We start from the raw sequence: 25220 nt of genomic DNA, 5'->3' as shown, positions 1-25220 counted from the left end.
CCCCCTTTGGGTCTGGTTAGGGTTAGGGCTTCCTCTGCTGCCCCCTGGAGGATGGGCTCCCCCTTTGGGTCTGGTTAGGGTTAGGGCTTCCTCTGCTGCCCCCTGGAGGATGGGCTCCCCCATTGGGTCTGGTTAGGGTTAGTGCTTCCTCTGCTGCCCCCTGGAGGATGGACTCCCCCTTTGGGTCTGGTTCCTCTCAAGGTTTTTCCTTGCCACTGTCGCCTCTGTCTTGCTCACTGGGGGCTTTGGTCAGGGATGCTGTAAAGTGCTTTGAGACAATGTAATGTTGCAAAAACGAAGTGAATTGAATTGAATTATTATCAACAGCCTCATGTACAGCTCAAAAAATTGAAATCTGAACATGAAACATTTAGGACTTAAAGTATCACATAATATTGTCTTCATTGTCAGAAAACAAAGTCACTGCGAAAAGTATGCACATGTATTACGTAACATTGATTACTAGCATTTAACATAAATGCAAAATACACAATAAAACCTGGATTGTTCACGTTATACTGCAGTTTTCAGTTTATTTTATTTTCTTAAGGGCAACATTTCAATGAACTCTAGCAAAGGATAGTGTTTCTGATAGATCCTCAAAGAAAAAAAAAACATAAAATATTTCAGTTAAAAGCTCAGAGAGTCTTTGAGGTCTCAGCAGAAATGAGCATCCACAGTGGCAAAAATTTTGTTCCCTTTGCTTTCATTTGGTGTCCTGATGAGTGTAAAGGTTATGAGGTGAATCTTATTGAATCACTAAGTGAATCTTCAGAACATCAGAAGATGTCTTTGTCTGGTGCATTATCACAGCTCATTTAGTTAATTTTCCAGCTAGTTAATTGGTTAGATATTTGCAGAGTTTTACTAGCGGTATGACTTTTCTAGCCCTTTGGCTTCCCAAGAGTATCAATATGAGCAAAAGGAACAGCCTGCTAGTTTACTTACTGCATACTGAGGCAGTGATATCTGGAGTAAATTATGTTGATTTTAATGCCTCTGCGGTCAACTTGTGGCTCTGAAGCCTGATTTGGACTATTTCCCAATTAAAATTCTGACAATGAGCAGCATTGTGGCCTCCCATCCAAAGGGGTGGGCCTTCAGTTTCCACGCTGGTGTCTCTATGTGCCATTTGCATGAGTTTGTTTACTTTGCTTTCTTTTACTATGATTATTGCCCACATTCAAACAATATGTAGTTAGAAAAATCGGTGTCTGTTAATCACCCATAAAGTATGCCCTGTAATTGATTGGCATCCCATCGGGGATGTGCCCCGTAATTGTATGATTTTTTATTCTGCATGTTACATTATACAGCGGGGGGTAATAATAAACAATAATCTGAAAAATTCTGCTGATCTCCATAATTGAATGACTGGTTTGTCCGCAAGGATCCAAAGCACTGGTAGCATATCAGTGTGGAGAAAGGATCCAAAGGACATGACCAGACACCCAAGCACTGCTAGAATATCAGTGTGGAGAAAGGATCCAAAGGACATGACCAGACACCCAAGCACTGCTAGAATATCAGTGTGGAGAAAGGATCCAAAGGACATGACCAGACACCCAAGCACTGCTAGAATATCAGTGTGGAGAAAGGATCCAAAGGACATGACCAGACACCCAAGCACTGCTAGAATATCAGTGTGGAGAAAGGATCCAAAGGACATGACCAGACAGCCAAGCACTGCTAGAATATCAGTGTGGAGAAAGGATCCAAAGGACATGACCAGACACCCAAGCACTGCTAGAATATCAGTGTGGAGAAAGGATCCAAAGGACATGACCAGACAGCCAAGCACTGCTAGAATATCAGTGTGGAGAAAGGATCCAAAGGACATGACCAGACACCCAAGCACTGCTAGAATATCAGTGTGGAGAAAGGATCCAAAGGACATGACCAGACACTCAACCACTGCAAGAATATCAGTGTGGAGAAAGGATCCAAAGGACATGACCAGACACCCAAGCACTGCTAGAATATCAGTGTGGAGAAAGGATCCAAAGGACATGACCAGACAGCCAAGCACTGCTAGAATATCAGTGTGGAGAAAGGATCCAAAGGACATGACCAGACACCCAAGTACTGCTAGAATATCAGTGTGGAGAAAGGATCCAAAGAACATGACCAGACACCCAAGCACTGCCAGTTAATCAGTGTGGAGAAAGGATCCAATGGACATGACCAGACACCCAAGCACTGCTAGAATATCAGTGTGGAGAAAGGATCCAAAGGACATGACCAGACACCCAAGCACTGCTAGAATATCAGTGTGGAGAAAGGATCCAAAGGACATGACCAGACACCCAAGTACTGCTAGAATATCAGTGTGGAGAAAGGATCCAAAGGACATGACCAGACACCCAAGCACTGCCAGTTAATCAGTGTGGAGAAAGGATCCAATGGACATGACCAGACACCCAAGCACTGCCAGCTTATCAGTGTGGACAAAGGATCCAATGGACATGACCAGACACCCAAGCACTGCTAGAATATCAGTGTGGAGAAAGGATCCAAAGGACATGACCAGACACCCAAGTACTGCTAGAATATCAGTGTGGAGAAAGGATCCAAAGGACATGACCAGACACCCAAGTACTGCTAGAATATCAGTGTGGAGAAAGGATCCAAAGGACATGACCAGACACCCAAGTACTGCTAGAATATCAGTGTGGAGAAAGGATCCAAAGAACATGACCAGACACCCAAGCACTGCCAGTTAATCAGTGTGGAGAAAGGATCCAATGGACATGACCAGACACCCAAGCACTGCTAGAATATCAGTGTGGAGAAAGGATCCAAAGGACATGACCAGACACCCAAGCACTGCCAGTTAATCAGTGTGGAGAAAGGATCCAAAGGACATGACCAGACACTCAACCACTGCAAGAATATCAGTGTGGAGAAAGGATCCAAAGGACATGACCAGACACTCAACCACTGCAAGAATATCAGTGTGGAGAAAGGATCCAAAGGACATGACCAGACACCCAAGCACTGCCAGCTTATCAGTGTGGAGAAAGGATCCAAAGGACATGACCAGACACTCAAGCACTGCTAGAATATAAGTGTGGAGAAAGGATCCAATGGACATGACCAGACACGCAAGCACTGCTAGAATATAAGTGTGGAGAAAGGATCCAAAGGACATGACCAGACACCCAAGCACTGCTAGAATATCAGTGTGGAGAAAGGATCCAAAGGACATGACCAGACACCCAAGCACTGCTAGAATATCAGTGTGGAGAAAGGATCCAAAGGACATGACCAGACACCCAAGCACTGCTAGAATATCAGTGTGGAGAAAGGATCCAAAGGACATGACCAGACAGCCAAGCACTGCTAGAATATCAGTGTGGAGAAAGGATCCAAAGGACATGACCAGACACCCAAGTACTGCTAGAATATCAGTGTGGAGAAAGGATCCAAAGGACATGACCAGACACCCAAGCACTGCTAGAATATCAGTGTGGAGAAAGGATCCAAAGGACATGACCAGACACCCAAGCACTGCTAGAATATCAGTGTGGAGAAAGGATCCAAAGGACATGACCAGACACCCAAGCAAATGTAATTGAATGGCCCTTTAGTGATGTAGTGAACCATCCATCCACCTTCCAGCTGCTTGTAGTAATCAAATCCAAGTAAACCGGGGCAAACTAAAATAAAATGAAGTTCCACCTTGTAGTAATAACGAACAGAAGAGCACATTTTTATTTTTTTACGATATGCCATTAATGAATTAATCTATGAGCAGCAGTATTTTGCCTTCTATAGATAATTGACTTCTCTTTCGCTATGAGACGCCTAGGATCTATGTTTTAGCACTAACCATTTCTTCTGAGTTTATGGAAATCAGGGTTTCCCAACCTTTTTCTGATGACCTGCAATAAAATGGACAGGGGGGCAGAGGGGTCGAGTTTGGCCCCTGTCAATAACATTTCTCGAGGTTTGTGGGGGGGGGGGGGGGGGGTACAAAATATGAACAGTATGGAACAAATGACATTTTTCATGGATTAAGGATTTTTTATTTTTCTATATGAGACTAAACTTTTGGGATGGATGGGGACTTGAGTCTCAGTGCTCTGTGTCTCTGTGGACTGGATGGGGACTCGAACCTCAGTGCTCTGTGTCAATGTGGACTGGATGGGGACACAAATTTCAGTGCTCTGTGGACTGGATGGGGACACGAATCTCAGTGCTCTGTGTCACTGTGGACTGGATGGGGACACGAATCTCAGTGCTCTGTGTCACTGTGGACTGGATGGGGACGTGAATCTCAGTGCTCTGTGTCACTGTGGACTGGATGAAGACCCCTCAAATAAATGAATGAAATGTAACCCACACACATGCAAATGAAACCTAACACGCTAGACATTTAAACATAAACGAGCATGTCACTCCAAAGGCTGCCTTGATTTTCCGTTCATTCATGTTTGCTCATTGAAGTGAAATTGAAAGTGACATGAGGAATGCACCACAGAGATTGATTTGGCATACATGGCATTATGCAGATGATGTGAAGCAGACTGTTTATCATTTAATGATAAAAGTGATAAAAGCAGAGAGTAGGTAGAGTCAATTGTATGTTATGTACATACAGACGTGAACAAATTTGTTGGTACTGTATCCTTCCACAAAAAAACACACTTATTTCAGAAATAATTTGAAACGGACAAATGTTTAATGGCATCCATTATTGTTTGTTCCATATTTAACACAAATCAGACGCCACCTTTTGCAGCAATCACTGCCAACAAGCGATCTCTGTACTTCATGATGAGACGTCTACATTTGCCAGCAGGTAGTCTGGCCCACTCTTCCTGAGCAAACAGCTCAAGCTGTCTGAAGTTTGTAGGGTGGAGTCTTAACACTGCAATTTTCAGATCTTTCCATAGATGTTCAATAGGATTAAGATCTGGGCTCATGGAGGGCCATTTAAGAATAGTCGAATGTTTTTTCTCAGCCATTCTTGAGTGCTTTTAGCTGTATGTTTTGGGTCATTATCCAGTTGGAGGACCCATGACCTACAACTGAGGGTGATCTTTCTGACACTGGGCAGTATATTTCGCTCCAGGATACCTTGGTAGTCTTGAGACTTCATTGTGCCCTGCAAAGATTCAAGGTGCCCCGTGTCAGATGCAGCAAATCAGCCCCAAAACAAACCCGAGCCCCTCCATGTTTTACAGTAGGTATGGTGTTCTTTTCTTTTAAAGCTTCATTTTTCCTTCTGTAAACATAGAGCTGGTGTCACTGGCCAAAAAGCTCCAGTTTTGTCTCATCAGTCCAAAGGACATTCTTCCAGAAACGTTGGGGCTTGTCAACATGCATTTTAGCAAATTCCACTCTGGCTGGAGCACTCCTGGGTCGTCTTCCATGGAGCCCATTATTATTCAAAATGTGACGGATGGTGTGATCAGAAACTGATGTACCTTAACCTTAGAGCTCAGCTTGAATGGTTTTGGACGGTTTCCTTGGCTCTTTTTCTACCATCCACACTATCCTTCTGATCAACCTGGGTTTGCATTTTCTCTTGCATCCACATCCTGGGAGGTTGGCTACAGTCCCATGAACCTTATACTTTTTAATAATATTGGCAGCTGAGGTCACAGGAACATGAAGCTGCTTGGAGATGGTCTTATAGCCTTTACCTTGAACATGGTTATCTATAATTTCCTTTCTGAGCTCCTCAGACAGCTCTCTCCTTTGCTTTCTCTGGTCCATGTTCAGTGTGGTGCACACAATGATAGCAAACAACACAGTAGCATGTTCTTTCCCTTTAAATAGGCTGAATGGCTGATGAAAAGCTTGAAGGCACCTGTGATACTAATTAACATTAAACATTTAGTTTGAAACATGGCTATAATGCAAGGATGAATAGTCTCTTTAGTGGTACCAACAAATCTCTCCATACTATTTTAGCATATCTTTGTAAAATAAACAACAAAACATTTCTTTTCTCAATTATATTAGTGTACTCTATCACATACTAAAGGTATGCAGGTATACATTAAACAATTGCTTTTAAATGAATCACTTTTCAGGAGAAATTAAGCATTGTTTCAATGTGCTGTAAGGGTACCAACAAATTTGTCCACGTCTGTACTGATTATACTAATATGGCATTTAGTATGTTTGAGGCTGATTCCAGAAACCTGCAGGTAAACTACCTATACCCTTTAGTGTCAGGTAGGCAGATAAGAAGACCTGTGATGGTGACATGTAAATGGAACTGTTTATTCAGGGGAAAAAAACATTCTCATCTTCTCCAGCAGTGTTTGGAGTATTCCATGTGCAGAATACAGAGAGATAAGAGGAGTGGATATATAAAATAAAATCCCTCGTTTTCAGAGTAACTCCATGTGCAATCCATTGCAGGGCACATATTCACACAATCAGCGTAATTTAAAGACACAAATTCAACTAACTGCAGGTTTCTAGAGTATGAAAGGAAATCTGTGTAAACACAGAGAGAAGGCACAGCTGCCACATGTCCAACAGGATCGACTTATATAATATCACAATCAACAGGAATGTTGCCTTCTTGTGAGAAACCAAAGAAAAATAATCAGCCATTTTTATAGTAACCCTTTGATTTGGTCTGCTGTGTTCTTATCATATTCGTAAGTCATCAAGTCAAGTCAAGTAGGTTTAGTTGTGGTTTCCGCCATATACACGGTGCACAGTGAGACGAAACATTGTTCCTCCAGGACCATGATGCACAAAAAGCAAAAGGACAGATATAACACAGGACTCCACAACTGCAATTACAGGGCAAAACAACATACAGTACAGTCAAGAAGTTGTGAAAAAGTCATGAAACACATTTGGTGTTTCTATTTAAGTGTAAATTATTCATTGGATGTATTCATAACATGCCTTTTTACAATCTGTTCATATTTACTAATTTGTCCGGTCCTGTCCTGTCCTGTCCTGCCCTGTCCGGTCCTGCCCTGTCCTGTCCTGTCCTGTCCTGTCCTGCCCTGTCCGGTCCTGTCCTGTCCGGTCTTGCCCTGCCCTGTCCTGTCCTGTCCTGTCCTGTCCTGTCCAGGCTTACCTAGATGGCTGTCACTTTCACTCCTCCCACCGGCAGTTTCAGAGATCACACCCCTCTTGTAACACATGGATTAGCGTAAAGACTTTGTCTCAGCACTACTCACTCCAACTTTAATTTTTCCACACGAGCTCCACCTACACACAGTGTGCCCATCGCTCTCTCTCTCTCTGCAATGTCACCTGATCAGTGTAGTTGCCAGTTTTGGTGTGAATTTAGCTCTCCTCTCTGTGCATTTTAAGGCGTGGGTGTTTTTATTCTGGTGCTTGGATGTGGAGACCTGAGCAAGCTATTAGAGCTTCTGATCTATGCCATTCTATGAGAGAAACATTTAGGCCAGCTGGGTAATCACACTGTGATTCCTCCTTCAGTGTCTTTTAGAAAGTGCATTTGAACATTCTGCTCTTTCCAATTCTCCATGGATTTCCAAGCATCGTTGAATTTGATTATTTGTAGTAGCAGCAAAACTGATACGTTTTGCTTTAGTTCCTGTAGCAGATGGTGTCATGTGACGGTTCTCATTCATTGCCTTAAACTTCGCTTTTTGTAACATAAGCATATAACAAATGTAAAGTGAATAGTGTGATATTAATTTTAACAATAGGGTTTACCAATTGAACGACTAAACAGGGGGGAAAAAATGCACAAAAACATAAATTCTGCATACGTTTTTGCGTCCATCACAGTAGAAGAGCACAATACTACACAAAGCAGAATTTATTTATATCAGATAGACTGTAATGGTGCGGCTCGGCTTGTAAACAGTACATGGAGCGAATGTGGGTGTACTGTGACTTTTATTGTAGGCATTCATTTGTTCTAACAAAGGAATAGATAGCTGACTTTGTTTCTTAGATCCTGTATCTATTGAGTGGGAGGTGTTGCCACTGTTGGCTGATCTTCTTGACTTCTTTCCCTCTGAGATTTGGTAAAATTACGTGCCCTAAAGCTGTCATTAAAACTCACACTTGCTTATCGTAGTTTCATCTTTCTTTTTCTTCTTTTTTTCCCAGCTTGCCAATTTGTATTTTGGCCTTAGCTTTGAGTGGTAAATATAAGGAGAAAAGTGTTTGTTTGAATCTCCTACATAATGATTCCATTTTGCTTAACTCTGATATTGAAATCTAAACTAAAACTCTCAAAATACAACCAGACTTCACTGCATCTGATGTCTACTTGGAAGCGACGCTACATGCTAAACAGACACAAACACCTACTAATTCAATTAATGAAAATTCTTACACATGGGCAATGACTGAAAATTATAGATTGATTTATGCAAATATTTAAAATATCTACACCTTTCTAGGGCTTTTTCATTAGCACTATTCAGCTTGAGGTTGTTAAGACAAACATACTGTCAAAAACATCTGTTTATAACATAGAATTATATCCTGCATACCTCAGCAATCCTCTTTTTATTAGTTTTACTACTTCGACACGATAGAAAATAAATTTCTTATATATGTGTTTACCCCATTTCTAATTTTAAAAACAAGCTTTTCATCATGATTTCCATAATTTTATTTATTTGAATTAATAATTGCTGTTTTATCTCACATGATTAAATGTTGGTGTCTAATAGGCATTGTCTCAAACACACGCATGGAGCAGATTCTGCAATATATTGCAGGCACATACACTCCTTGAATCTTGTGCCGTCTGACTCGACTAGTTATCCAAAGCTGCCGTGAATCTGTGACATATCACAAGAGCCACATTAGCTCCAAGAATACTTGGCAAGCTACCAATGCTGCAATCTGCTTTGATGTATTAGTGCTACAACGCTCCAGGGAATCAGACCAAGGATCATTTAGGTCAGGGGAAGCACTTGGAATGAAGACCAGTATATATATGGTCCATCCTGATTTGAACATCTTTAATAAAAATATCTTTCCTTAAAATATTCATTACCTAGATTATCTTAATTAAATTAATTCCTGAAAGATATAGCAGATTTTATTAGCTTCTTCATTAACTACCTGGGCATTTTGCATGGTTCAGGTATGGTAACCAGTGAATCAACTCCCTTTCCAAAACAGTGGGACGCTGTGTAAATTATAAATAAAAACAGAAAGAATACAATGATTTATATAAATTTCTAAAAAGGCGCTACCTGGATAGCAGCATAAGTTGCTCCAAAACCAGTATATACCATTCAGCATTAATGTTTCCTTCCCAGAAGTGCAAGCTACCCAAGCCATGGGCACTAATGCACCCCCATACCATCACGCATGCTGGCTTTTGAACTGTCTGCTGATAACAAGCTGGACGGTCCCTCTCCTCTTTAGTCTGGAGGACTAAAGAATTTGAAATTTTGATTCGTCAGACCACAGGACAAATTTTCCATTTTGCCTCAGTCCATCTTAAAATGAGCTCAGGCCCAGCGAAGTTGGCAATGTCGCTTGTCTCTTAGATATGGTCCCTTTACACGGTAGCGTTTCATCCTGAATTTGTGGATGCAGCGACAAAGCATCTTCACAGATATCAGAAGTGTTCCTGTGCCATGCACTGATTGCTGTAATAGAATTGTGTCTGTTCTTAATGCAGTGCCACCTGAAGACCTGAAGACCACAGGTGTCCAGTATTGGTTTTCGGCCTTGTCCCTTGCATACAGTAATTTATCCGGATTCTCCGATTTTTTTAATGATATGTACCATAGTTATTGAAATTCCCAAATTAATTGCAATATTAAGTTGAGGAACATTATTCTTAAATTGCTGCACTATTTGCCCACACAGTCTTTCACTGCATTAGAACCTCTCCACGCAGTCTTTCACTGCATTAGAACCTCTCCACGCAGTCTTTCACTGCATTAGAACCTCTCCACGCAGTCTTTCACTGCATTAGAACCTCTCCACGCAGTCTTTCACTGCATTAGAACCTCTCCACGCAGTCTTTCACAGAGTGGTGATCCTCTCCCCATCTTCACTGCACATAGACTCTGCCTCAGCTAGGAGGTGCTCTTTATACACAGTCATCTTACTGACCTGATGCCCAATAACCTAATTAGATGTGAGATATTCTACAAGTTGTTTTGTTTTAGCATTACACAACTTTTCCAGACTTTTGCTGAAAGTTTTTGAAATGTGCGGAAATTAAAATTAAGCATATATTTGTCGTAAAACAATAACATTTCTCAGTTTCAACATTCGATATGTTGTGTTTGTTCTTTTTTCAATTAAATATGGACTTAGATGATTTGTAAATAATTGCATTCTGTTTTTATTTACATTTTACACAGCGTCCCAATTTTGTTGGAAGCTTGGTTGTACTGCAATAGCATTTCCAGATTAGAAAGAATGACGGTTATGTGCTAACGTAACTGAAACCATATTTAGCACACTGCACATTAAAAGCAAGCTTGAAATGAGCCGTGACAAGCATGATAAGCCATTATAGCTGAGAAATTGGCAGGGGGAACGAAGTTAGTGTCTAACACTTATACTTTTACAAGTGACTGCCAGGCAGAGAAATGTGTAGGTCTGAAAGCATGGTTAGCTGTCTTCAGAATTGAACATGGCTTAAATAAATTGTCTGGCAAGCCTATTTCAGTGAAATAATAACTTATGATGTGACATATGCCACACATTGGTTATAGGAGGGAGCACTTTATCAAATACGATTAGACCGTACAATTTCAGTCCCACATCACCAAAACTTAAAAAGCTTAAATAATTATGAAAGCCGAGGGTTCGAGACTCGCCTCATGTCCTGTGCATGCGCAGGTTGTCGCTCGCCGTGTGTGCACCGGATTCCTCTAGCAGTCCAAACGCAAGTGGCTGATTGAATTGGTGACTGTGGCAGTGTGTAAATGCTGCCTGCTGATAGGCTGACAACCCATCCAGGACATGCTAATGCCCCGTGCATCATGTATCCCCAGAATGGATAAGGGATTATTGGAGATGGTGGATATTCATTTTTAATGGCCATTGGTTGTGAGATTTGTGCAAAAATACATATATGTTCTGCCTTTTTATAATCTGTATTTTTGTACAGTTTTGCTGAATTATATTACATTATATTATATTATATTATATTATCCTCTCCACAGACTATTTAATAAATATATTTGTATTTGTTACATTTTGCTTATTTTTGGTCATTGTCACGTGTTTATCGTCTGTCAGAGTTATGCATAAGAGACCACATTTATTGCAGTTTGGGATAATCTACAACACAATAGTAAACTTTATTCTGCAGTGTACATCTTTGTGCAGCATATTTTCTAATCAAATTAGTAAATATGAACAGATTGTAAAAAGGCATGTTATGAATACATCCGAACTAAAAATATTTACTTTGCCTGATATATTATTCTTTTTTGGTATTATTAGCATAATCTGAAATATAAATAAGAAATTGAATGGAGTATATAATTAATTATGGTTGGATTGAGCCGGTGCCAGTCAGCCAGGTGGGTGATAGGTGGCCATCTCCTGAGGCACTGATTCAGAAGACATGGTTGTCTGGACAAGGTCTGGTGCTGGGGCTTGCCTGGGGCTCCATGTGGGCTTTGACTTGCACTGGACTGAACATATTGTATAACCATGCACTGCAACTTCTGTTTAAATCTAAAACCATGTCAGCCACTTTCTCTCCTAGCTTCCCAGCCATAACTGTTCAAATATTTCTGACAGCTATCAGTCTGGATCCTGAACCTCACCTTCGCTCTCCTTGCTGAGAAGGCGAGGAGCTCTAATGGGTCTGTCTTGTGCTCTTCGTTCTAGTCGCAGCGGCGTGTAACCTTCCACCTGCCCGACGGCTCCCAGGAAAGCTGCAGTGACAGTGGTCTAGGAGACCACGAGCCAGTGGGCAGTGGAATGCTCCTCTCACATCCTCTCCCTCTGGTTCAGCCGCAGGAGGACTTCTACGAACAGGCTTCACCCGATAAACGGACTGAGGCGGACGGCAACTCTGACCCCAACTCTGGTGAGTTTCTCCCCACCTTCCTTTGGATACACAAAGGTGATTTTTGCAGAACCAACCTGAGGTTGGTGAAAGCTAGAAAACCAGTTTCTACTCTACTACATAACTTCCTATACCCACTCTTTTTACCCAGAGTGTATCATTTTTCAATGCAAGAGTGCTATACCATCAAGTTGCAACTCTGTATCATACAGTATTTCTTATAAAATACTGTAAAGATATTATGGCCATATACCAGTCTCATATGAGTTTCAGTCAAGTTTATTTGAATAAAAAATATCAATTTCCTCATTTGTATACATGAATTTAGCTAAAACATGGGTTGGAGGGGGGAGTGAGTATGAATCCATCTTCAAACAGATGTTTATGATAAACCCCAAAACTCTTCACTTTACACCCTAAAAGTTTGAATTAGTCCATCTATTAATTGTATTAAAGATTTGTTTCGCGGCTTTCTTGAACTCTGGACAATGCTGTTGTGTACCAGGTACAATTTCTTATTCCAATCAGTTCTTCATCCGGTGCATTTCTTTGGAGATGATTTCCCAGCTGAATGCTAAACGTATTTGCAATGGGAAACAGCCGTGAGTCATAATACCTTTTTTATCGTTATTAAGTAAAGAGCAAGAAGATGTTGTCTACAGTCACAGTCCAGTTCTTGTGAGGAATCTGCATTGGTAATACTATATACTGTCCTTACTGTGAACATACCAGTAAACAGCATGTGACGAGCAAAAAGGAAAATATTCATTTGAGTATTTTGGACGTGTATCCTGAATATTTTCCTTCGAAGGCTTCCTTTGTCTTTTTTTTTCCCCTGTCGTGTCCGGCAGTTTAGCAAGCAGGATGTTAGTCTGAGTGCTATATTGTGCCAACACTTTTATTTTAACAAGTGGAGCTTCGGGGTAAGCTCCTCTTGTTACTTGAGATATACTCTTTATTCACCGTTTTAGATTATTGCGCTATTAAGCCGGAGCCGACAGAGAAAGTTAACTGAGATAAGGGAGATAAAGAGAAGAAAAGAGAAGAAACAAACAAAAGGGGGAGGGGGGTCAGATAGAGAGAGAAAAACAGGGAAAGAAAAATAATACATAAAAACTTAAGAAAAAGTAGAGCAAAAGGAAAGAGTAACAAAAGGACAGCTTCTGCATCTTAGTACTGGAAATTGTATCTTTGAAGGCTTAGCAGAGACATAGGCGATCGCCTAGGGCGCCATTTGATTTGGGGGCACAAAAGAGCGAGTGAAAAATATTAGAAGTACCACCTCTGGTTCCATTCCATGCCATAACAGTTATTTACACTAGTTTTAATATTTCACTCTTTTCCTTGTAAAACAGACACAAGCTAGCTACCCACATGGTATACATACATCTGCCCAGCATCTGCCTGGCATACCCAAGTTATGCTGAAATAATGTAATATTCAATTTGTTTGCTAATTTGCAAGATGTCAATGTAAAGACAGCTTCTAGCTCTGAGCTAAGCCTCTGTGATCAGAAGGTCACCCGTTTGAGGCCGGCCTCAGCAGAACAGTCACATGTCTGAGGGCCCTTCAGCAATGCCCTTAACCCCAGCTCCTTGCGTGCAGTGCGTGGCTGGCATTCACTGTGATATCGAAGCTTACCCATGTCTGTGTGTCTCATGGAGAGCAGGGTAGGGTAGGTGAATAGAGAATCTCCTCATATGGATCAATAATTTTCATTCTTGATCTGCAGCCGACACTAATCTGATTTAAGTATCACCTGCTCACATTCTTCCTGCTACTGAAATGGTTCTAAGATGAATACATAGACAAAATTTGTTTTCTGCCAAAGGGGGGGGGGGAGCGGTGTGGTGCCTCAGCACAATCTTGCCAAAGGTGCCAGAAGACCAAGGGCTATCTATCATCTTTTTATAGGACCTCAGTTTTCTCCTGTGCTCAAATGTCCACACATTGTGATCAGAAACCTGTTATTTTGTCAGTGTGGGGATCATGTTTCACTCCCCACAAAGCTAACCTCAGTTTTATAAAAATCTGCGACTGTAATAAAAAACATTACCATGTCAAAAGTTTTGTCTTTATGGATAAGGTTAGGGTTGGGTAGGAGTTAAGGTTGTCATAGCTGGGATTGGGGTTTTTCCCATAGAAATGCATGGATGGTACCTACAACGGTGTGTGTGTGTGTGTGTGTGTGTGTGTTGGTATGTCAAGAAGTCAAATCAAGTCAAGTAGATCTTTAATGTCATTTTTCACCCTACACAGCTAAGTACAGCACACAGTTAATTAAAAACAAAAGAGCGTTTCTCTCGGACCAAGGTGCTACATAAACTAACACAAGCGTTTGTGTGTGCACAAGTGCATGCATGTATTTTTTATTTGATGTGTTTAGGGGTCTATAGTCCCATGAGCCGTATATGTCAAAAAAGTGCTTAAAAAGTTATTCGCTGTTGAGTTGTGCGTATTCTCCTCTCACCAGCACAATCACAGCCCCAACATAAGAAGGTGTGGCTGTTCATGAAGTATAATTACCTCATCAACCAAATACAGGGGGTTATGCCCTCGATGATTTTGTCAACTTGAAAAACGTGGAACATGGACTCTTTCATTTACATTCTGAACACAATTGAGATGCACAGAAACATTGATTTGAAAATGAAAGCATGACAGCAGCCAACTATGCTTATATTTGGTCATTCTGCACATGAGAATCCTTCGAGAAAAACTAAATATTACAATGAAAACCAGCATTTGAATTTTGCACAGAGCAATTGACATTACCTTTCCTTCTTAAGTTTATTAAAATGATGTCATTTGTGCACTGATTTAATGATTCCTCAACAATTACATGGGCACTACCATTGCAGTTTTAAGATCAAATAACACAAAACTAGATAATTTAAAAAAAATCTTTCAACTTTTTGAATGTAACCCACAATAGACAATGAATGCCTTTATTCCATCAGTTGTTTTGTATTGTCAATTGTTTTACTCTGCAACTAATTAACTGCCTCAGAGGCAAAATCAACATTTTAAACAATGAACTTCTATACTGTGAATCTGTTGTGAAACTAATTTTAAAAATGAAAGAAAATTGATGTTACGGTAATGAGTTTGTGAGAATGACCCATATTGTGTTTAAGAATGAATCCAGCTTTGGCTTTCTTTGCTCTTTATTAAAAACAATTTTGTAAACAAGCAAATATGCCTAAAAAATAGATATGGTGTAAATGTTAGTATCATTAGTAGGATCGCCTGAAAGCTTAGAATACATTTCTGATAAAATAATAATGCAATCAATTGCATAGTCCAAGCAAGCTGATGTGCTGCAGCATAGGCTGCGATGTATTATTCCAAACTAATTGTTAGTCACTAGCACTAAAAACCCACACATCTACCCCATTAAGCATAGAATAGTTAGCCATTAGGTGTGTATTATACAGTAGGAATGACACGTGAACTCAACCCAGAAGGTTCCCTGTTGGCTATGGAGATCGAACCAGGAACTTTCGCGGTATAAGTTGACAGCATAAACCACTGTACCATTGTATTAAGCCCTTGTAACATTTGCATAACTTGTGCATTTAGTCTGTCTGCAATTCTATGCCAAGCCAACTCCATGGCTGTGTTTATGGCCACAGTATTTTTTTTTTTTTAAGGATTACATCTTTGTATTTTTCATACAGCTCCATCAACAGTGTTTGTTCTGCGGCGGAAAGAAACACCGCTCCCGTTTTACACGTTTTCTGACTGATTTGATCGATTTATCGGTCATCCATTCATCTGGGCTTCTTAAATATCTCGGGTGTGCTCACTAAGTGAGACTATGCAAGTCTGTCTTGTATGAGCCTTGATTAGTTAAAGCTGAACTGCGTTATTGGGACGACATGAGGCTACGTTTAGAGATGGCGCTAGTTTCAGTCTGACTTTTTCATGAAAGTCTGGCTTTCTTTAGCTACTTTCATGGAATACCCCCCAGGTCAGGTAGTTCTTTTGCTGTCCCCTGACCTAGTGTATGGATGATATCTTTATGAAATATGTGTTATAGCAGGGCTTGGCAAAAGGATGATCCACATTGCTGCACTCAGAAGGGGGTTCATTTCCACAAAATGGTATCAAAAGGGATAACCAGAGAACAAAGGGACCACGAGGGGTCAAAACACACTGGTGAGCAACCAAACACAAACTGACTGAGAAGGATGTTACAGGCAAGGAATATATACAGCGGACACAAGGCAAACAAACTCTAACACCTATAGGGACCATGCAAGAAACAAAAGCAACAACATGCCTACACAAGCACACACAATGACCAACTGAGGACCAGAGTACGGACATGCACATAACAGATCAAGCTTTCAAAAGAGGCTAAGTTTGCTACTCTATTCAACGGTTTTGTTAGAAAACTCCGAAACTGAATGACACAGCAGGTGTCTACAGGTACTGGCTTACTTTCTGCGATCAGTGAGCAAGCCGAATGAAAGCTTGACAGTTATTTTTATGGGAAAAGGTGTATTTTATCTTGATACTGTTATAGTTTTGTTTTTTGGTGATGAACAAAATACTTTGTAGTGCTTGCTTTTTATTTTAATGCTTTTATTTAACTTCTGGCAACTCAAGCCCCTTAAATATGCCCATCATGCTAGTTATATTTTTACTTATTACAAAAAAACCATGGCACAAAAAATATCAAACTTTCTAGTCATGTTGTTCAAAGAGTGTGTGAACTGTAATGACCGGTTTTTGGTTCATTAAGACATTAATTTGATTTATTGAAAGCCATTTTTCCATGCTAGTTAAAACTCGGATGTATGTCTCCAAACCACTAGGGGGAAAATACGATAAAGTTAAATACATACATACATGATGAGGTTCAACAAGATACAGGTAAGGGCAGTTAACAAGCACTAGGAACACTGAAGCACAGGTGTTGGCAGTTAACAAGCACTAGGGACACTGAAGCACAGGCGTGGGCAGTTAACAAGCACTAGGAACACTGAAGCACAGGTGAGGGCAGTTAACAAGCACTAGGAACACTGAAGCACAGGTAAGGGCAGTTAACAAGCACTAGGAACACTGAAGCACAGGCGTAGGCAGTTAACAAGCACTAGGAACATTGAAGCACATGTGTTGGCAGTTAACAAGCACTAGGAACACTGAAGCACAGGTGAGGGCAGTTAACAAGCACTAGGAACACTGAAGCACAGGTGAGGGCAGTTAAGAAGCACTAGGAACACTGAAGCACAGGTGTTGGCAGTTAACAAGCACTAGGAACAATAAACCACAGGTGTGGGCAGTTAACAAGCACTAGGAACACTGAAGCACATGTGTGGGCAATCAACAGATATTAAAGGATCAAATACTAGGGAAGACTGGATAAAAATGGTAACTGAACATTCCTACAAACAAAGAATAACAACAGGGGGCAAAAAGAAGGAACCGTAACAGAAAAACACCCTTACATAATTAACTAGGGATATGCACAGAAATGTAAATGTTACATTTTAAACATCCCCACCACAATAAGGGAAACCTGGATGACACAGCCGCCACTCAGTTATGTTGTGGCCCAGGTGTTAAGACCAAACGGGACAGCAACCCCTGCTGGCCAAATGGGAAACTGACACAGCGAAGGGAGCAGGACAGGGACCAATCCTGACAACATGGGACAACAGGAACATTGCAAGAATATTTGCAATGCAAGAATAATGTGTGACAAGAATACTGACCTTTTTTTCCTTTGAGGCTGTGTGTGGTTAATTCTCATTAGTTGGAAAGAAATTAATCATGTACAATTTATCAGCTAATGATGGTGATTGTGAATTAGTTACCTTAATGATTGCCTTGAAAAGAGATACAAATCTTTTTTCTTTTTTTTCCTGTGCCTGTGGATGAAGGAATTTCTAAAAAGAAAAGTTTCTATCTAAATATTCACTGAAACTTTTCAAAAAAAAATTCCCTTGTATGTGTATGTTTTGGAGATTTGTATCTATGTAACCATACTGTATATATGAAGTAATTGTAAAGAAAAAAATATATGTAAAATATAATGTATCATACATAATATTCATTTCCGTAAAACATGTGTGACAGGTGCAAGCTTGCAATAATTTGTACAATGAATGTTGGAATTTTGGCTTTTTTGGTCCGCAGAAGTTGTATATCTTTAGTCTGTTTCACGAAGGAATATAAAGCAAATGCTATATTATTTTCACATAATCACAATATAGAGCAAATTTATGAAAAACTCAAAATATAGAGATATATGCAATGGTTACTGTAAGCAGCAATATTGAAAACTGCACATAATTTTTAATTATCTGAGGAATTTCTTGAGATGCCCTGCCCACAAACCAATGAGGCTTTTTCCATTTTGTATACACTACCAAAACATTACTATTTTAGCACATTTAAATTCAGTATAATGCAGTGAGTGTAATTAAATTGTCAATTTTCAATAATCTATGCACACCACAGGGAATAAAGAGCATGTTCATTATTTATTTATTTATTTATTTATTCTGCCTATTAAATTAAGCTCTCATACCATATATTTTGAATTTGCTTGGGGGGGGGGGGGCAGCTTGGCAATACAGATGGCACATTTTGTCATTGGAGTTTAAAATGTGTCCTCCATCTAAATACCACTGGCAAACTTTCCTTCAGCATGCACCTCCATAGCTTATTAACAAAGAAATGAATTCCTAAGCTCCTTCATTTCACATTAGTAGGCTAGAGAGCAGATGGTTGGAACCATGGCATTAAGACCCGATAGCAAGCAATTGCTTTGGAAAATATAAGCTGCAGAGAAGCACAGGATCCTTTAACAAAGAGAATCCTTTAATAAAACAGCTTCCCTGTATGCCTTGAAGCGTCGAGTGCATGCACTTATTTTGAGTGTGGGATATAGGATATATCACGGTCGTGCTCTTTTTTTTGCCAGGAAAGGGTCATGTACAAATTTGATTTCAGAAATCCTGTCTATGTATTCAGCTCACACTGCATGCTGTTATACGTGCATGTTCACGCCAGTGCGTTCATCAAACTAAAGAGAAGGTTTCAAACCATTACCGATAAAATTTTAATCTCCACCACGCTGCTTGTGGCGTGTCTAAGAGTAATAAAATGATCCCCGTTAGTGTTAGAGGTGCAGAGCCTAAACAGTTTACAGATTCAGAAATGTTTGGGATAATTAGAAGCATTAATCCAGTATTTTTATGCCACAAATACAGTTTTCATATGATTTAATTTATAATATAATAACTGCAGGGGATAATTAGAAGTTATTCATTATTTACAGTAAATTGATGCATGTGCTTTGACTTCAAAATCATTTAATAAATTTAGAGTTTGCCCAGAGCTGTTTATATGTCTTGTACTTTTACTTTGTGGACTGAGTAAGACCATTTAACATGTCGAATTTCTCTTGAATCTTAAGCAGTGACATGGATGTAGCATATGGGAATCTCATAGCTGCTTGAAGAGCCCTGCTTCTCAGTTCATTATTGGTTTGATGCATATACATGTACTGGAGTCCAGGTGACTGACGTCAGTGTTCACACTTGCACTTTGCTGTTTTTTGCAACAAAATAAGTTGTTCATGTTTTCATGCACCAACAACCATTTTAAAAATATTTACACAGTTTCCGATTGCTGTTGTGATGATATTCGAGGGGGATTTTGTTATATATTGAGCAAAAAGGAATGTGTTCCATCGCCTGTGAATCCATCATTCCTCCTGGAATCTAGCCCAAATGGTAGCACAGCAGAGGGGGTTTGGTGATTGTAGACTCATTCATTTTGAACCACAGACCAAGAAATCCAGCACATGCCTTTAGCACATGGCTACTGAACAAAAGGGCAGCTTTGTACAAAGCCAAGTCCTATTGTTAGAATAGTGTGTTTCACACACAACGTGGCAAGCTGCTGCAGGTAGCACGTGTGCCCTACACTGTGATAAAAGACTGCGTGGATGAAGGACTTGGAGAGAAAGAGCTGGAAGGTACAATGCTGACTGTAAGGTTTGCTGTGCTGCGAGCTAAAGGCGGAAAGGTGAGAGAACAATCTGTGGCATTATTGCCATGCAAAAAAAGAGGCACTTTCACACTCAACGTTTGTTTGTAGCAATAGAAAATTCCTCTGTTATACGCTTCGATTCCATTCTGATTTCTTCCTTTGAACCTGGTTAGCGGGGATATAAAGGAGCTTTCTTTTATTTGCAAAGCAAAGGAAATAACTGTGAATTAATACCTGAAATAATTCATAAATAATACAACAAATTTGTTTGGGAAATGGAGCATTAGGCTATATTGAAACAAAGAGATATTGTACTTTGTAGAATTTTATTAAATGAAATTGTCCTATTTATCTGATGGTTTTTATACATCTTAGGGTGTGTGGTTTGCTTTGTATGATGTGAAGTGTATTATGACAATAACTGGCAACATTTTACAGGTTATATAGATAAAGTATATATAAATAAAGTGACAAGAAAAGCTACACTCTGAGTACGAGTAGTGGGCCGGGCCCATGTCAATCAGACACAGCCCCCCCCCCCCCCCCCGAGTGCTGTGATGTCATCCATATGATGCATTGTACACTTTTATCAGATGAAACATCAAAATAACTGACACTCACCAGTAGAAATGTAACTGAATGTTCCGTATATTGCATTACTGTATTCCGTATATTACATTACTGTATTTTGGTCTGATGTGGCCCAGATGTCTATGTCAGACCCAGGTAACAAGGCCATGGTCCAGGATTTAAGTTAATACAAAGTCAAGATTTCTTGGTCTTATTGATATAGAACGTTCAGGTTAACAGCTACCGCTGTTGCGGAACAGTGCACAGCCTGCAATGTGCAGCATCCGATGGGCTGCCAGAGTCGCTTCTCAATTTGGTACAAGTTTCTTTGTGAAATAACAGAGTGAAAATTATGTTGTCTCTGCTTTTATCATGAGATTTTATTGTCTATTGCCTGGAGGGTCTCCCTTTCATTGAACTAAAAACATAATCCCGTTCAACAAGGTATCCTTTGGACAACAATTGTTGTTGCATCATTGGTGTTAAAACTTTCTTCTGCTGTCTTGTTTAATTGGACCAACACACTAATTGGAGGTTTCATATCGTTTATTTTTCCAGCAAAATCACTTCTACTCTCAAGTGGTCTAATGATGTATGACCGCTGATTGTCTCTCAGAACACAATGAAAGGAATGTGTTTCAGTAAGTTTTTTTTCATCATTTTTACAGACCCAAGTGTTAACGCACGGGATTTCAAGAATCACCTTCACACATTTTTCTAGCTTTAAACTTTGAAAAATGCTGAGCTTCATTGCAGTAGCTGTTAATTTAAACCAGTTAGTATCAAAACACATTGGTTTCACATGTGCCTGAATTTCATGCTGTACGACACTGAGCTTCTTTGTTTAGCTAGTTTGAGTTCGGTGCTCCTCTTTGACCGTTGCTGAAAGGCATGGCCTTTGAATTTGACGCATAACCTAAATCATTCCACTGTGGAAGCTTTATCACCTGTCAAAGCAGGAAGGCTTAGGAAACTGAAGCGTGCAGTCAGTAGCTTTTGTGATAAAAAGGCCATTCCTACAAGCACACAAAGCATACACGAGCAACATGTAAAGTTAAAAAAAAAACACATGCAGCATCACATCAGGGCAATTTCATAAATAGTCCTCTGTCATTCCACAATCCAACATTGATTTGAGCTTCCTTTGTTTGTTGGTGTTGACCTTCATTCATATTAAGCGTGTTTATATTTGTTATATTGTTCGGAATATAGGAACACATAATGGTGAGAAGGCTATTTTAACCACTTAGTCATGTACCGGACAGTACGGTGTTTGGGTGATGGGCTGTTTCACACCTGCAGTGCAGGAAGCTCCAAGGCAGTCCAACTCAATGTGTAGAGACTGTAAGTTCTGTTTTAGATGGGTTTCCTCCTGCAGTAAAAAGACATGTAGTTACAAGTGAATCTGTATTGCCTGTAGTGTACGCGCATGTCTGTGCCCCGTGTTGCATGGACTAGGGTGGAACCCTTAAAATATCCCATCTATAATACTAGTTATATACATACTACAGCTGGTGTAAGATACACTATGGGTTTTGAAGTATTATGTAGTGCTATTTACTAAATAGCCTGTGATATGATTATTAACATTCACAAGCAGTTTGTAAGTTGTGTAAGGTTCGAGAGGATGGGGATACATATATTCTGAAATACTCCACATTTTTGTACTGTGTTCTTAAACAAAAAAAAAAGAGATTTATGCATTATGAACATTAAACTTGCGGAGGTATAAATCAGTCTCAGTAAATATGTTGCCCTGCAATGTTATGGATCTAAAGGATTTCTGTCTACAAAGAGAAATTAGAGACTTAGAAGTGAGAAAAAAGAGTTCAGACAAACAACACTAACAGGGTCCCTACATTATTAATTGTTAAATACTGTCAATGGATACTGCAGTCAATAACAAAACCCAGAAAAGAGATTGACTGAAGGAAGAATGACAGAATGAACATGCCTTTAGTAGGTTCACACTGTGCATGTATAAGAAAATATTTTATGTAATGTGTAGAATGTGTTTTATGTAATGTGTAGTGTATGTCTCTGTTTATGTCTGATACATCCGGAATAAGTGATGCTGTGAGCCGGGAGCCTTATCCCACACAGCCAAGAACATTAATCTCTCTCTCTCTCTCTTTCTCTCTCTCTCTCTCTCTCTCCCCATTTATATCCATTTACATGTACTATATATAATCTCCATTTATATATAACTACAGTTTGTTTTTAAGTTATTGTCTTAGGTGTGTAATTATAGAAAACTGCCCATAATTAACTTATGGATGTGGTGGCCTGGTAGCATTATAATTGTGCATAACTGTCTGGCAGAAATGCCTTGCACAGAATCAAGTGACATGCAGCTTATCAGTCTTTCTTTAATTACAAACTGTCCCCTGCCTCCATATGGCTGCCTGTGCTTCACTCTATCCCCTCTGCAGTACCATAGTACTTACCTCCCAGGATTTGCAACACTAAAAAAAGAGCTTGACCGGCAACAGAGTAATCAATGTCTTCTCAGGTTCCACTCAGAAGTACACCCCCTAAGCCCACCTGATTTTGCTCCATAAATTCCCTTGTCGATATATAATTATGGACAGAATTCAATCCTTCTGCTTTATGTGATTTAGCACATTAAGGGTAATCAATCCTCTAATTAAAGCCGTGTCCCAGTTCTTTGGAAAGGTTCATGAGCTGACCGCAGGATCGTCAGGTCAGAGCGGTCCTTTCTTTTGAAATCTCACGAGGGGGGGGCTGTTTTCGCCTTAGCTGCTTGAATATCTTTGCTGCCTTTTTTTCACAAGGTGTTTGGATTCATGTTCAGATATATAGCCGCACATTTGCCTGGGGAATTGCAGCAGTAGATTCCTGTAGAGTACTTTCATCACCTCAGAGAAGACAATTACAGTACTATAATGACTTATAGTTCACTTGAGGGGCACGAAATAAATAAATCAGTGGATTCACAGATAAATAAATAAATAGCAGGGCTTGAAGAATACAGTGGTTTGACTTTGATTTTATTGCTTGTCATATTTCACCAACGACAGAGCTGGGATCACACAAGCGGAGTCGGCTGTTTTTAGGCACCGTGATACACAACGCGGTGAGGAGCTTTCGCTGCTTTTACCACCAAGGAGTTTTCCAGCATCGTCTACGAAACATCTTCATCCAGTCTGTCCCCTGTATAACTAGTCTGCCAAAGTAGCCGGGTGATCACATTGGGTTTGAAGTATGCCTCGCTCACTTAGCCATGCTAAGATGGCCCTGAAGATTTCTCAGCTTCCTTTTCCAATGTGTAGCATTCTCTGATTTGTTCCGTCACTCACATTCCGCAGCATTTCAATGCAGCATTGAAGCCTCTATGTCCCGCTGCTGTAATGCATTCTGAATGGCCGGGATGACTGACTGCCATTTTCCAAACACACCAACAAGGCCATCCAACCTGTAGCACCAGCCGCATGCCACCTGCCGTTCCTCAACGTACGTTTCAATCAGGAGACAAGTTCTCTCAACCGCTAACAGCATTCAGCTGTCCAGGGGCTGCTTTAGTCTTCCTCTGAGTGCCAGAAGCTGTCCGCTGTCAGGCAGTCTGGGCGCCCCCGCCTTTCACTTGCCATGCTATCAAAAAGACATAGGCTTGAATTCCAAACCTGTAGTGTATCACTGGGAAAGTCACTGTGCAGAAACATTGGTACCAATTATTATATTTTTAAATATATTTTTATTCTCCTTTTTAAATGGGTTTCCAGTTTACATTATTTACAACATCATGTTCTTAAAATTCAAACATGCAAGCATACAGGCAAGAAATTCTACAGTCTATAATTGCTTGTCCACTGGGTACTGTGATGGTACTGGAGCCAGTCCCAGTAAGCACAGGGCAAGCCTCGATGGGATGGCATGAGTACTTACAGGCCTGGATTGGACTGCATGAGTACCAACAAGCCTAGATGGGACAGAATGAGTACCTACATGCCTGGATGGGATGGCATGAGTACCAACAAGCCTGGATGGGATGGCATGAGTAATTACAGGCCTGGATGGGATGGCATGAGTACCAACAAGCCTGGATGGGATGGCATGAGTACTTACAGGCCTGGATGGGACTGCATGAGTACCAACAAACCTGGATGGGATGGCATGAGTACCTACAGGCCTGGATGTGATGGCATGGGTACCTACAGGCCTGGATGGGATGGCATGCCATGAGTACCAACAGGCCTGAGTGGGACGGCATGAGTACCTATAGGCCTGGATAGGATAGCATGAGTACCTACAGGCCTGGATGAGATGACATGAGTACCTACAGGCCTGGATGAGATGGCATGAGTACTTACAGGCCTGGATAGTATGGCATGAATACTTACAGGCCTGGATGGACTGGATAGGATGGCATGAGTACCTACAGGCCTGGATGGGATGGCATGAATATTTACAGGCCTGGATGACCTGGATGGGACGGCATGAGTACCTACAGGCCTGGATTGGACGTCATGAGTACCTACAGACATAGCATCCCCTAAGAGTGTACACAAAATTAGTGCTTCTGATACTACCTTTATATTTGCATTTTTACCATTATAATTCCAAGGATGAACTTAATTTATAAAGCTAAGCATTGTTATTCATGAAATATAGCCAATTACTACCTTAAACCAGTTCACCTAGTCTGTGATGATAT

General features: G+C 40.4%; 1 protein-coding gene across 4 annotated transcripts in view; it reads left to right on the top strand.

The window, feature by feature from the left end:
• LOC111834140 (protocadherin-9) overlaps window positions 1–25220 on the top strand; it is a 158408-nt gene that overhangs the window by 99321 nt on the left and 33867 nt on the right. For 2 of the 4 annotated variants that reach the window (XM_023793108.2, XM_023793109.2), the window contains one exon: window positions 11911–11986. In XM_023793108.2, the coding sequence (XP_023648876.1) occupies window positions 11911–11986 (76 nt within the window). Of the gene's footprint in view, window positions 1–11784; window positions 11987–25220 lie in introns of those variants that run through there. The other 2 variants (XR_002835926.2, XM_023793107.2) reach the window with 2 other exon arrangements.

Source organism: Paramormyrops kingsleyae, chromosome 16, assembly GCF_048594095.1.
Source record: "Paramormyrops kingsleyae isolate MSU_618 chromosome 16, PKINGS_0.4, whole genome shotgun sequence".
NCBI classification, from domain to species: Eukaryota; Metazoa; Chordata; class Actinopteri; order Osteoglossiformes; family Mormyridae; genus Paramormyrops; species Paramormyrops kingsleyae.
Note: the sequence above shows the minus strand (reverse complement) of the source record. Positions and strands in the feature narration are given on the sequence as shown.